Genomic DNA, 12,500 nt, shown 5'->3' on the forward strand with positions numbered 1-12,500 from the left:
CCTTGGCTCCCACCCCACCATGGCCCCGCCCACTTTAGCCAAGACCCCCCATCGGTTTGTTGTCCATAAACACAATAAATTGAGCCAGTAAATGTGATGGCATCATTAGCACTGGAAAAAGTTTATTGCGATCAAAGAGAAAGCAGAATGAGTGTGGTTAGGCCACCCTGGAGCAACGTCACTGGGGAGGGGGTTTTGGGGGGGATGAGGGACGCGGAGTGGGTGGAGGTGGTGGGAGAAGGGGGTAGGGCAGAGGGAAGGTGGCGTGGGTTGGGGAGTGAGGGTAGTGGAGTGAGAGGGGTAAAGGGGAGGGGTAGTGATGGGGAGTGAGGGCTGTTGGGGACTGGGGTCAAGGGTTGAGTAGGGAGGGTGCTGGGATGAGGTGAGATTGAGGGTTTTCGGGGTGAGGTGGGATTGAGGGTTTTAGGGGCGAGGGTGTTGAGGGTGAGGGTGTTGAGGGTGTTGATGGTGACGGTATTGATGGTGAGGATGTCGAGGGTGAATGTGTTGAGGGTGAAGGTGTTGAGCGTGAGGGGGGTGAGGGTGAGGGTGGTGAGGGTGTCGAGTGTGAGGGTGGTGAAGATGAGGGGGTCGAGGTGAGGGTGCTGGGGGGGTGTCGAGGAGGAGGGTGGTGAGGGTGAAGGTGTCGAGGGTGAGGGTGTCGAGGGTAGGGTCTCAGAGACCAGTGGACGGTGAGGCCTCAGTGACCTTTAACCCACCAAGTCATACAGAGACGTGACGGCCGAGCGATTGAAACATGGATGGGGGGCGATGAAGATGAAGGGTTTTCCCTGACACTTCCAGACACCCGCCTGACACTCGGAGACTGTCTCCTCCGCCTCACTACCCTCCATCACGGCGCAGAATTCAATCCCTCCATCAGTACATTCCTCCGAACTCTTACACACACAGTGACCTCGCTCAGCTGCAAAGGAACAGGAACAACATTCACAAAACAGCCAAACACATCGTTCAGACACATTAGCAGCTGCTTTACAGGCTGCACAAGGCTGGAGCCAAATCCAGCAGTCATTTTACACAGCAAGATCACAAAACAGCATCGCAATACTTAATATTTAATTAGTTATTTAATGGTTCAATTCACTCTCTCCCCATCACTGTTCACTCCCTCTCTATCTCCCTCCCAACTCCCCCCTCAATTTCCCCTCCTCATTGCTGCTCTCCATCCCCATCACCCCTCACTCCCTCCCTATTGTTCCCCCATCACACCCTCTCACTCCATTCCCCCTTCCCATTGCCCCTATCTCCCTCCAAATTGTCCCCTCCTTCCCCATCGCTCCTTGCTCCTCCCAATCTGCCCCCACCCTATCTTCCCGTCCACCCATCCCTCCTATTTTGTCCCCTGCCTCTCCCCCTCACAATATCGGGTGGGCCTTGGCCCTGCCTGATCCTGTGCTGGGATCATTCTGTGTATCTGGGTCACACAGAAGGGTACTGATCGGGACCTGCGAATCCTGATCTCTAATCGAGTGATACTGAGCCCCCACCGGCACTCTGGCTGCTGGGGTTCAGTGCCACAGCGAGCAGGAAAGGCTGAGGCTGCATCCCTGGCCTGTCCTGAGTGAGCTGCTCGCAGTCTGAGAGGTAGGAAGGACACGGCACTTAGACACTCTGCCGAGTGAGGAAATGCAGGCACTGGAAACTGTAAAGAGGAGTTTACATTTCCAAAGCACCTTTCACCACCTCGGCACGTCTCAAAGTGCTTTACAGTCAATGAAATACTTTTTGAAGTGTAGTCACTGTTGTAAAGCAGGAAAAGCGGCAACCAATTTGCACACAGCAAGATCCCAAAAACAGCAATGTGATAATGACCAGATAATCTGTTTTTGTGATACTGATAGAAGGACAAATATTGGCCAAGGCACCAGGGAGAACTCCTGCTCTTCAAAATAGCGGCCGTGGGATCTTTTACAAAGAGAGAGGGCCGCAGTTTAACATCTCGTCTGAGAGACAGCACCTCAAACAGTGCAGCACTTTCTCAGTACTGAACCTCCGACAGGGAGGCGCTCCCTCAGTACTGACCCTCTGACAGTGCAGCACTCCCTCGGTACTGACCCTCTGACAGTGCAGCACTCCCTCAGTACTGAACCTCCGACAGGGAGGCGCTCCCTTAGTACTGACCCTCCGACAGTGCAGCACTCCCTCAGTACTGACCTTCTGACAGTGCAGCACTCCCTCAGTACTGACCCTCTGACAGTGCAGCACTCCCTTAGTACTGACCTTCTGACAGTGCAGCAGTCCCTTAGTACTGACCTTCTGACAGTGCAGCACTCCCTCAGTACTGACCTTCCGACAGTGCAGCACTCCCTCAGTACTGACCCTCTGACAGCGCAGCACTGCCTCAGTACTGACCCTCTGACAGTGCAGCACTCCCTCGGTACTGAACCACCGACAGGGAGGAGCTCCCTCAGTACTGACCCGCTGACAGTGCAGCACTCCCTCAGTACTGAACCTCCGACAGTGCGGAACTCCCTCGGTACTGACCCTCTGACAGTGCGGAGCTCCCTCAGTACTGACCCTCTGACAGTGCAGCACTCCCTCAGTACTGACCCTCTGACAGTGCAGCACTCCCTCAATACTGACCCTCCGACAGGGAGGCACTCCCTCAGCACTGACCCTCTGACAGTGCAGCACTCCCTCAGTACTGAACCTCCGACAGTGCGGAACTCCCTCGTTACTGACCCTCTGACAGTGCGGAGCTCCCTCAGTACTGACCCTCTGACAGTGCAGCACTCCCTCAGTACTGACCCTCTGACAGTGCAGCACTCCCTCAATACCGACCCTCCGACAGGGAGGCACTCCCTCAGTACTGACCCTCTGACAGTGCAGCACTCCCTCAGTACTGACCCTCTGACAGTGCGGCACTCCTTCGGTACTGAACCTCCGACAGTGCGGCACTCCCTCGGTACTGACCCTCTGACAGTGCGGCACTCCCTCAGTACTGACCCTCTGATAGTGCAGCACTCCCTCAGTACAGACCCTCTGACAGTGCAGCACTCCCTCAGTACTGACCCTCTGACAGTGCGGCACTCCCGCAGTACTGACCCTCTGACAGTGCAGCACTCCCTCGACACAGACCCTCTGACAGTGCAGCACTGCCTCAGTACTGACCCTCTGACAGTGCGGCATTCCCTCAGTACTGACCTTCTGACAGTGCAGCACTCCCTCAGTACTGACCCTCCAACAGTGCGGCACTCCCGCAGTACTGACCCTCTGACAGTGCGGCACTCCCTCAGTAGTGAACCTCCGACAGGGAGGCGCTCCCTCAGTACTGACCCTCTGACAGTGCAGCACTCCCTCAGTACTGACCCTCTGACAGTGCGGAACTCCCTCGGTACTGACCCTCTGACAGCGCAGCACTCCCTCAGTACTGACCCTCCAACAGTGCGGCACTCCCGCAGTACTGACCCTCTGACAGTGCGGCACTCCCTCAGTAGTGAACCTCCGACAGGGAGGCGCTCCCTCAGTACTGACCCTCTGACAGTGCAGCACGCCCTCAGTACTGAACCTCCGACAGTGCGGAACTCCCTCGGGACTGACCCTCTGACAGTGCGGAGCTCCCTCGGTACTGACCCTCTCACAGTGCAGCACTCCCTCAGTACTGACCCTCTGACAGTGCAGCACTCCCTCAATACTGACCCTCCGAAAGGGAGGCACTCCCTCAGTACTGACCCTCTGACAGTGCAGCACTCCCTCAATACTGACCCTCTGACAGAGCGGCACTCCCTCAGTACTGAACCTCAGACAGTGCGGCACTCCCTCGGTACTGACCCTCTGACAGTGCAGCACTCCCTCAGTACTGACCCTCTAACAGTGCGGCATTCCCTCAGTACTGACCTTCTGATAGTGCAGCACTCCCTCAGTACTGACCCTCTGACAGTGCAGCACTCCCTCAGTACTGACCCTCTGACAGTGCAGCACTCCCTCAGTACTGACCCTCCAACAGTGCGGCACTCCCGCAGTACTGACCCTCTGACAGTGCGGCACTCCCTCAGTACTGAACCTCCGACAGGGAGGCGCTCCCTCAGTACTGACCCTCTGACAGTGCAGCACGCCCTCAGTACTGAACCTGCGACAGGGAGGCGCGCCCTCAGTACTGACCCTCTGACAGTGCAGCACGCCCTCAGTACTGACCCTCTGACAGTGCAGCACGCCCTCAGTACTGAACCTCCGACAGTGCGGAACTCCCTCGGTACTGACCCTCTGACAGTGCGGAGCTCCCTCGGTACTGACCCTCTCACAGTGCAGCACTCCCTCAGTACTGACCCTCTGACAGTGCAGCACTCCCTCAATACTGACCCTCCGAAAGGGAGGCACTCCCTCAGTACTGAACCTCCAACAGTGCGGCACTCCCGCAGTACTGACCCTCTGACAGTGCGGCACTCCCTCAGTACTGAACCTCCGACAGGGAGGCGCTCCCTCAGTACTGACCCTCTGACAGTGCAGCACTCCCTCAGTACTGAACCTCAGACAGTGCGGAACTCCCTCGGTACTGACCCTCTGACAGTGCGGAACTCCCTCGGTACTGACCCTCTGACAGTGCAGCACTCCCTCAGTACTGACCCTCTGACAGTGCAGCACTCCCTCTGTACTGACCCTCCGACAGTGCGGCACTCCCTCAGTACTGACCCTCCGACAGGGAGGCATTCCCTCAGTACTGACCCTCCGACAGTGCGGCACTCCCTCAGTACTGACCCTCCGACAGGGAGGCATTCCCTCTGTACTGACCCTCCGACAGTGCGGCACTCCCTCAGTACTGACCCTCCGACAGGGAGGCATTCCCTCAGTACTGACCCTCTGACAGTGCAGCACTCCCTCAGTACTGCCCCTCCAACAGTGCAGCACTCCCTCAGTACAGACCCTCTGACAGTGCAGCACTCCCTCAGTACTGACCCTCTGACAGTGCGGCACTCCCTCAGTACTGACCCTCCAACAGTGCAGCACTCCCTCAGTACTGACCCTCTTACAGTGTGGCACTCCCTCAGTACTGACCCTCTGACAGTGCGGCACTCCCTCAGTACTGACCCTCTGACAGTGCGGCACTCCCTCAGTACTGACCCTCTGACAGTGCGGCAATCCTTCAGTACTGACCCTCTGACAGTGTAGTACTCCCTCAGTACTGCACTGGATTTTTATGCTCTGATTCTGGAGTGGGACTTGAACCCAGGAATTTTGACTCTGAGGTGAGAGGGCTCCGACTGAGCCAAGCTAACAGTGTGTGTGCTGGTTTGGGGGTAAACCCTTTCCTCACGGGTGAACAGCTTGTCAACATTCGCTGCCTGTGCTTTCAGATGAATAATGGGGGTATGGAACAGCTGGGTCCAGTGGAACCGAAGCCCATTGGGAGTCAGGACATAGCGCAGAGGCCCACTGGGAGTCAGGACATAGTGCAGAGGCCCACTGGGAGTCAGGACACAGAGCAGAGGCCCACTGGGAGTCAGGACACAGAGCAGAGGCCCACTGGGTCAGGACATAGTGCAGAGGCCCACTGGGAGTCAGGACACAGAGCAGAGGCCCACTGGGAGTCAGGACATAGTGCAGAGGCCCACTGGGTCAGGACATAGTGCAGAGGCCCACTGGGAGTCAGGACATAGTGCAGAGGCCCACTGGGAGTCAGGACACAGAGCAGAGGCCCACTGGGAGTCAGGACATAGCGCAGAGGCCCACTGGGAGTCAGGACACAGAGCAGAGGCCCACTGGGAGTCAGGACACAGAGCAGAGGTCCACTGGGAGTCAGGACATAGTGCAGAGGCCCACTGGGTCAGGACATAGTGCAGAGGCCCACTGGGAGTCAGGACATAGCGCAGAGGCCCACTGGGAGTCAGGACATAGTGCAGAGGCCCACTGGGAGTCAGGACATAGCGCAGAGGCCCACTGGGAGTCAGGACATAGTGCAGAGGCCCACTGGGAGTCAGGACATAGCGCAGAGGCCCACTGGGAGTCAGGACATAGAGCAGAGGCCTACTGGGAGTCAGGACATAGTGCAGAGGCCCACTGGGAGTCAGGACATAGAGCAGAGGCCTACTGGGAGTCAGGACATAGTGCAGAGGCCCACTGGGAGTCAGGACATAGCGCAGAGGCCTACTGGGAGTCAGGACATAGTGCAGAGGCCCACTGGGAGTCAGGACATAGTGCAGAGGCCCACTGGGAGTCAGGACACAGAGCAGAGGTCCACTGGGAGTCAGGACATAGTGCAGAGGCCCACTGGGTCAGGACATAGTGCAGAGGCCCACTGGGTCAGGACATAGTGCAGAGGCCCACTGGGAGTCAGGACATAGCGCAGAGGCCTACTGGGAGTCAGGACATAGTGCAGAGGCCCACTGGGAGTCAGGACACAGAGCAGAGGTCCACTGGGAGTCAGGACATAGTGCAGAGGCCCACTGGGTCAGGACATAGTGCAGAGGCCCACTGGGTCAGGACATAGTGCAGAGGCCTACTGGGAGTCAGGACATAGTGCAGAGGCCCTCTGGGTCAGGACATAGTGCAGAGGCCCACTGGGAGTCAGGACATAGCGCAGAGGCCCACTGGGAGTCAGGACATAGCGCAGAGGCCCACTGGGAGTCAGGACATAGTGCAGAGGCCCACTGGGTCAGGACATAGCGCAGAGGCCCACTGGGAGTCAGGACATAGTGCAGAGGCCCACTGGGAGTCAGGACATAGTGCAGAGGCCCACTGGGTCAGGACATAGCGCAGAGGCCCACTGGGAGTCAGGACATAGCGCAGAGGCCCACTGGGAGTCAGGACATAGTGCAGAGGCCCACTGGGAGTCAGGACATAGTGCAGAGGCCCACTGGGTCAGGACATAGCGCAGAGGCCCACTGGGAGTCAGGACATAGCGCAGAGGCCCACTGGGAGTCAGGACATAGTGCAGAGGCCCACTGGGAGTCAGGACATAGTGCAGAGGCCCACTGGGAGTCAGGACATAGCGCAGAGGCCCACTGGGAGTCAGGACATAGTGCAGAGGCCCACTGGGAGTCAGGACATAGCGCAGAGGCCCACTGGGAGTCAGGACATAGTGCAGAGGCCCACTGGGAGTCAGGACATAGTGCAGAGGGGTTTGGAGAAATATTACAGTAAAGATGATTTCACTCATACCGTCGCACCGTTCCCAGAGTGAGCAGGACCCACACTCTCTGACTGCAGCTTGTGAGGATTGACAGGCAGTCTCTTCAGTTAACTCATAATTTCTGCCCAGACATTGCAGAGCAAGCATCTTGCACAAAGTCAGCAGGGTGGTTCTGCCCCTCTTAATATCCGTCGCACAGACTGGCAGAGAGGATCTGGGGAGACATAACACATAGTGGGAGGAGTAATAAACCGCAGGGGGGGAGAGAGAGGGATCAAAGAGAGACTGGCGCAGAAAGATAGAGAGCGGAGACAGAGAGAGAGTGGGGGGCTGGTGGAGATAGAGAGGGGCAGAGAGAGAGTGGAGGCAGAGAGCGTGGGGCTGGTGGAGAGAGAGAGAGGGGGGCAGAGAGAGGGAGAGAGAGGAGGGCAGAGATAGAGAGTGGTGGGGGGGGCAGAGATAGAGAGGGACAAAGAGAGAGTGGGGGGCTGGCAGAGATAGAGAGGGGCAGAGAGAGAGTGGAGGCAGAGAGCGTGGGGCTGGTGGAGAGAGAGAGAGGGGGGCAGAGAGAGAGAGAGAGAGAGAGGAGGGCAGAGATAGAGAGTGGTGGGGGGGCAGAGATAGAGAGGGGCAAAGAGAGAGTGGAGGCAGAGATTGGGGGGGTGGTGGAGAGAGAGAGAGTGGAGGCAGAGAGTGTGGGGCTGGTGGAGAGAGAGAGAGGGGGGCAGAGAGAGAGAGTGGTGGGGGGGCAGAGATAGAGAGGGGCAGAGAGAGAGTGGAGGCAGAGAGAGAGTGGGGGGCTGGTGGAGATAGAGAGGGGCAGAGAGAGAGTGGGGGGCAGGCAGAGATAGAGAGGGGCAGAGAGAGAGTGGAGGCAGAGAGCGTGGGGCTGGTGGAGAGAGAGAGAGGGGGGCAGAGAGAGAGAGAGGGGGGCAGAGTTAGAGAGTGGTGGGGGGGGGGGCAGAGATAGAGAGGGGCAAAGAGAGAGTGGAGGCAGAGATTGGGGGGTTGGTGGTGGAGAGAGATAGGGCAGAGACAGAGAGTGGAGCAGAGATAGAGAGGGGCAGAGAGAGTGGAGGCAGAGAGCGGGGGGTGGGAGGTGGGGTGGAGAGAGAGTGGGGCAGAGAGAGAAAGAGAGAGTGAGGGAGAGAGAGAGAGTGCAAGAGAGAGAGAGAAGGTGGGGGCAGCACAGAGAGAAAGCAGGGGTGGGGGGTGGAGAGAGAGGGGGCAGAGACAGAGAGCGGAGCAGAGAGAGGGGCGCAGAGAGAGACCAGCGGCAGAGAGAGGGGGCAAGAGGGAGGGAGAGCGGGGGCAGAGAGCGGGGGTGGGGGGGGGGGCGGAAAGAGAGGGGGCAGAGACAGAGTGGGTGGAGAGGGAGGGGGACAGAGAGAGGGACAGAGAGAGAGACCGGGGCAGAAAAGAGCAGGGAGAGAGTGGGAGGGGCAGAGAGAGAGGGGGGGCAGAGAAAGTGGGTCGGAGAGAGAGAGGAGACAGAGAGTGTGGGGCAGAAAGAGGAGGGCAGAGAGAGAGAGAGAGAGAGAGAGAGAAGGGCCAGAGAGAGCAGAGAGATCAGAAAGATCGGGAGAGAGAAAGACTGAGGGTGAAAGAAACTAAGAAGAAACGAAGAAGAAATTAAACGCGAGAACGAAAGAGAGAGAGTGACCTTTCCCCCAACCCCCACAATATTCTGCCACCTCTCTCTCTCACGCAACCTCCGTGACTGTGCTGTCTACCCGCTCAATTTCCCGCCACCTCTCTCTCCCTCACAATTTCTCGACATCACTCCTCCTGACAATATCCAACTCCCTCTCGCCACAATTTCCCACCATCTTTCTCTCCCCACAATTTCCCACCACCTCTCTCTTTCACCCAATTTCCCGCCACCTCTCCCTTTCACCCAATTTCCCCCCACATCTCTCTCTCCCCCAACTTCCTGCCACCTCTCTCTTTCACCTAATTTCCCACTACCTCTCTCTCCACCAATTTCCCGCCCCCTCCCTCTCCCCACAATTTTTTGCCACCTCTCTCTCCCCCAATTTCCCACCACTTCTCTCTTTCACCCAATTTCCCACCACCTCTCTCTCTCTCTCCCCCAATTTCCCACCGCCTCTCTCTTTCACCCAATTTCCCACCACCTCTCTCTCTCCCTCCCCCAATTTCCCACCACCTCTCTCTTTCACCCAATTTCCCACCACCTCTCTCTCTCCCCCAATTTCCCGCCACCTCTCTCTTTCACCCAATTTCCCCCCACCTCTCTCTCCCCCAATTTCCCCCCACCTCTCTCTTTCACCCAATTTCCCCCACCTCTCTCTTTCACCCAATTTCCCCCCACCTCTCTCTCCCCCAATTTCCCCCCACCTCTCTCTCCCCCAATTTCCCCCCACCTCTCTCTTTCACCCAATTTCCCCCCACCTCTCTTTCACCCAATTTCCTGCCACCTCCTTCTGCCCCCCAATTTCCTGCCATCTCTCTCCCACCCAATTTGCCACCAACTCTCCCTGCCACAAGTTCTCACCACCTCTTTCCCCCGAAATCTCTCGGGACCTCTCACCCTGAACGTTAATACACAATATTGCAGACTGTACCTGCATTCATAAGGCATTTTGCAGACACACTTTGAGTTCTTAATCTTCTTCCATAGGGGGCACTGTTGTGTCTCAGGTATTCTTGTGGCGACAGCCACTATAATAAACCAGAACAAGTTGAAACCACATATCCAAACAGTAACATTTCAGCTCTGGGACCCTGGGTTAATTCTGCTGTTGGGCTGCTGCATGAGAATCCATAAGGTCTAACACAGTAATCGTGCTTTGGGGACTCACATCCCCAGGGACCCTTTCTGACCCTTCATATTGTAATGCTGCAGTAACCAAGTGCCTGAGAGGAATTTTCCACAGTATGTTTTTCCTTATTGGCCCTGGGTTTTGGCCTCTCCCAGGAGATTGCATGGCAGTGGTAGGAGGGCTGGGGGAGGGTCAAAAGGGTCTCCATATGATGCCCCAGCCATTGTGTTGCAGGGTTTGCTGAGCTATCTACTCCTATCCTGCCTGATCATTTTGGATATTCATTTGTTTGTGATATCTCCCTACACAAGCATTTCTTGACCATCAAAACTGTCATGCAGGAAAGGAAGAGATAGCCCAGCAGCTGACATCTACCCAAGGCACCATCTTCCAAATGCAATACTCAATCCAACCCCTGTCACTGCATTACCCAGGACACCTATTCAACAAGATGCCTCCTTGGAGCATCACCACACTGACTTGTACCCAAGGTGTCACCCAACCCAACCCAACTCACCTCTACCCAACTCATCCCAACCCTAGCTGACCCTACCCAACAAAATCATACCCTAATTCAATCCAACTCAACACAAACAAACACAACCCTACCCTAACCCAACCCTACCCAACCAACCCAACTAACCCTACCCTAAGCCAACCCAACCCAACTAATCCTACCCCAACCCAACTCAACCACCCTACCCTAATCCAACCCGACCCAACCCTACCAAACCCAACCCAACCCTAGCCTAACCCAACCCAACCCTAATCTAACCCAACCCTGCCCAACCCAACCCTGCTCAACCCAAACCCAACCCTACCCAACCCAACCCAAACTTACCCTAGCCCAACCCAACCCAATCCAACCCTACCATAACCCTACACTACCCAACCAACCCAACTAACCCTACCCTAACCCAACCCGACCCCAACCCAACTAACCCTACCCCAACCCAACCCCAACCACCTTACCCTAATCCAACCAACCTAACCCAACCCTAATCCAACCCAACCATAACCCAACCCTGCCCAACCCTACCCAACCCAACCCAAATAAATCCCAACCCAACCCAACCAAACCCAAACCCAACCCTACCCAACCCAACCCTACCCAACCTTCCCCTCCCCAACTCGACCCAACGCTAAACTAACACAACCCAACCCAGTCCAACCCAACCCTACTCAACCCAACCCTAAACAACCCTAATCTAACCCAACCCTAATCTAACCCAACACAACCCTAACCTACCCAACCCAACCCAACCCAGTCCAGCCCTATCCAACACAACCCTACCCTACCCAAACCTACCCAAACCTACCCAACACAACCCTACCCAACCCAACACAACCCTACCAACCCAACACAACACTACCCAACACAACACTAGCCAGCACAATAGCCAACACAACAATACCCAACCCAGCCCAACCTTACCCAACACAACCCTACCCAACAATACCCTAATCCAACAATACCCTAACCCAACCTACCCTACCCTACCCAATCCAACCCTGCCCGGGGCACCAGATATTGTGTAGTTCACTGACCTACTCTTCCACAAAGTATGAGCCAAGCTTTTCACAGAGAAATCTGTTGGACCCTGTGTTCCTGGTGCAATCACCTCCCTCCAGTCAGAGACAGCAGCACACTACTTCTGGCAGCATTTGCAGAAAGTTGAAAATATGAAGGATTGGTGACTCACCAGTGATACATCTGATGCTGTTAAAGTCCTGAGACCACTGCAGACTGGAGTCACACAGCATCTCAGACTGACCTTCCAATGTCTTGCCTTCAGGGCAGGAAAGTGAGACCTTCTCTCCAATTGCATAGCTAGGCTGCTCCGGGGTAACAATAACATTTGTCTGCAATTGTGGAGGAGCACAGACCGTCCCTACAAGAAGACATGAAAATTGAGATTTAATGAATTCATATATTTTCTCAATCCAGTTTTCCCATCTGTATTTTGCTCCTTAATCTGACCGAAGGAAATTGGATTGTGCAGAATTTAGCCACAAGATTTTATAGCACAGAAGTAGATATTCAAACCATTGTGCCTTTATTGACTCTGACAAGCCATTTCCCTAGTTCCACTCCCCTTTCCCATTCAGCCCATCATACCGATGCTGGATCTCTGAAGGAGTTCTCTGCTTGGTACCATTTCTTTCATAATACCCTTCTTAATTATTATTCTTTGAATATTACTGATTCTCCTGTCCACACAGTTTCTGGTCAGGAATCCCATGTCCTGACCATCCTTTGTGTTAAACTATTTCTCCCAGCTATATAAAGCCCTGGTTAGACCACATCTGGAGATACTGTGAGCAGTTCTGGGCACCACACCTTCAGAAGGATAGATTGGCCTTCGAGTGAGTGCAGTGTAGATTTACCAGAATAATACCTGGAATCCAAGTGTTAAATTATGAGGAGAGATTACACCAACTAAGGTTGTATTCCCTTGAATTTAGAAGGTTAAGGGGTAATTTGTTTGAAGTTTACAAGATACTTGTAATGAGTTCTTTATGTTATCTGATGCAACATAAATGAGATGCGTGGAGTCCAGTTTGTTGTAGATCTCTAACAGGTTTATTACAGCTGAACTATTATCTACAGTACAGAGCAAACTTTTTAT

At 55.3% G+C, this 12,500-nt stretch overlaps 1 protein-coding gene across 1 annotated transcript in view; it reads right to left on the reverse strand.

The window, feature by feature from the left end:
- Positions 1-105: 105 nt before the first annotated feature.
- LOC137368882 (complement component C7-like) overlaps positions 106-12,500 on the reverse strand; it is a 308,317-nt gene continuing 295,922 nt past the window's right edge. Inside the window, exons 14-17 of the mRNA XM_068029116.1 lie at positions 11,574-11,762; positions 9,673-9,769; positions 7,117-7,301; positions 106-925 (exon numbers count right to left, since the gene is read on the reverse strand). Of these exons, the coding sequence (XP_067885217.1) occupies positions 711-925; positions 7,117-7,301; positions 9,673-9,769; positions 11,574-11,762 (686 nt within the window). The 3' untranslated portion in view covers positions 106-710. The remainder of the gene's footprint in view (positions 926-7,116; positions 7,302-9,672; positions 9,770-11,573; positions 11,763-12,500) is intronic.

The sequence above is a fragment of the Heterodontus francisci genome, chromosome 4, assembly GCF_036365525.1.
Source record: "Heterodontus francisci isolate sHetFra1 chromosome 4, sHetFra1.hap1, whole genome shotgun sequence".
Taxonomy (NCBI): domain Eukaryota; kingdom Metazoa; phylum Chordata; class Chondrichthyes; order Heterodontiformes; family Heterodontidae; genus Heterodontus; species Heterodontus francisci.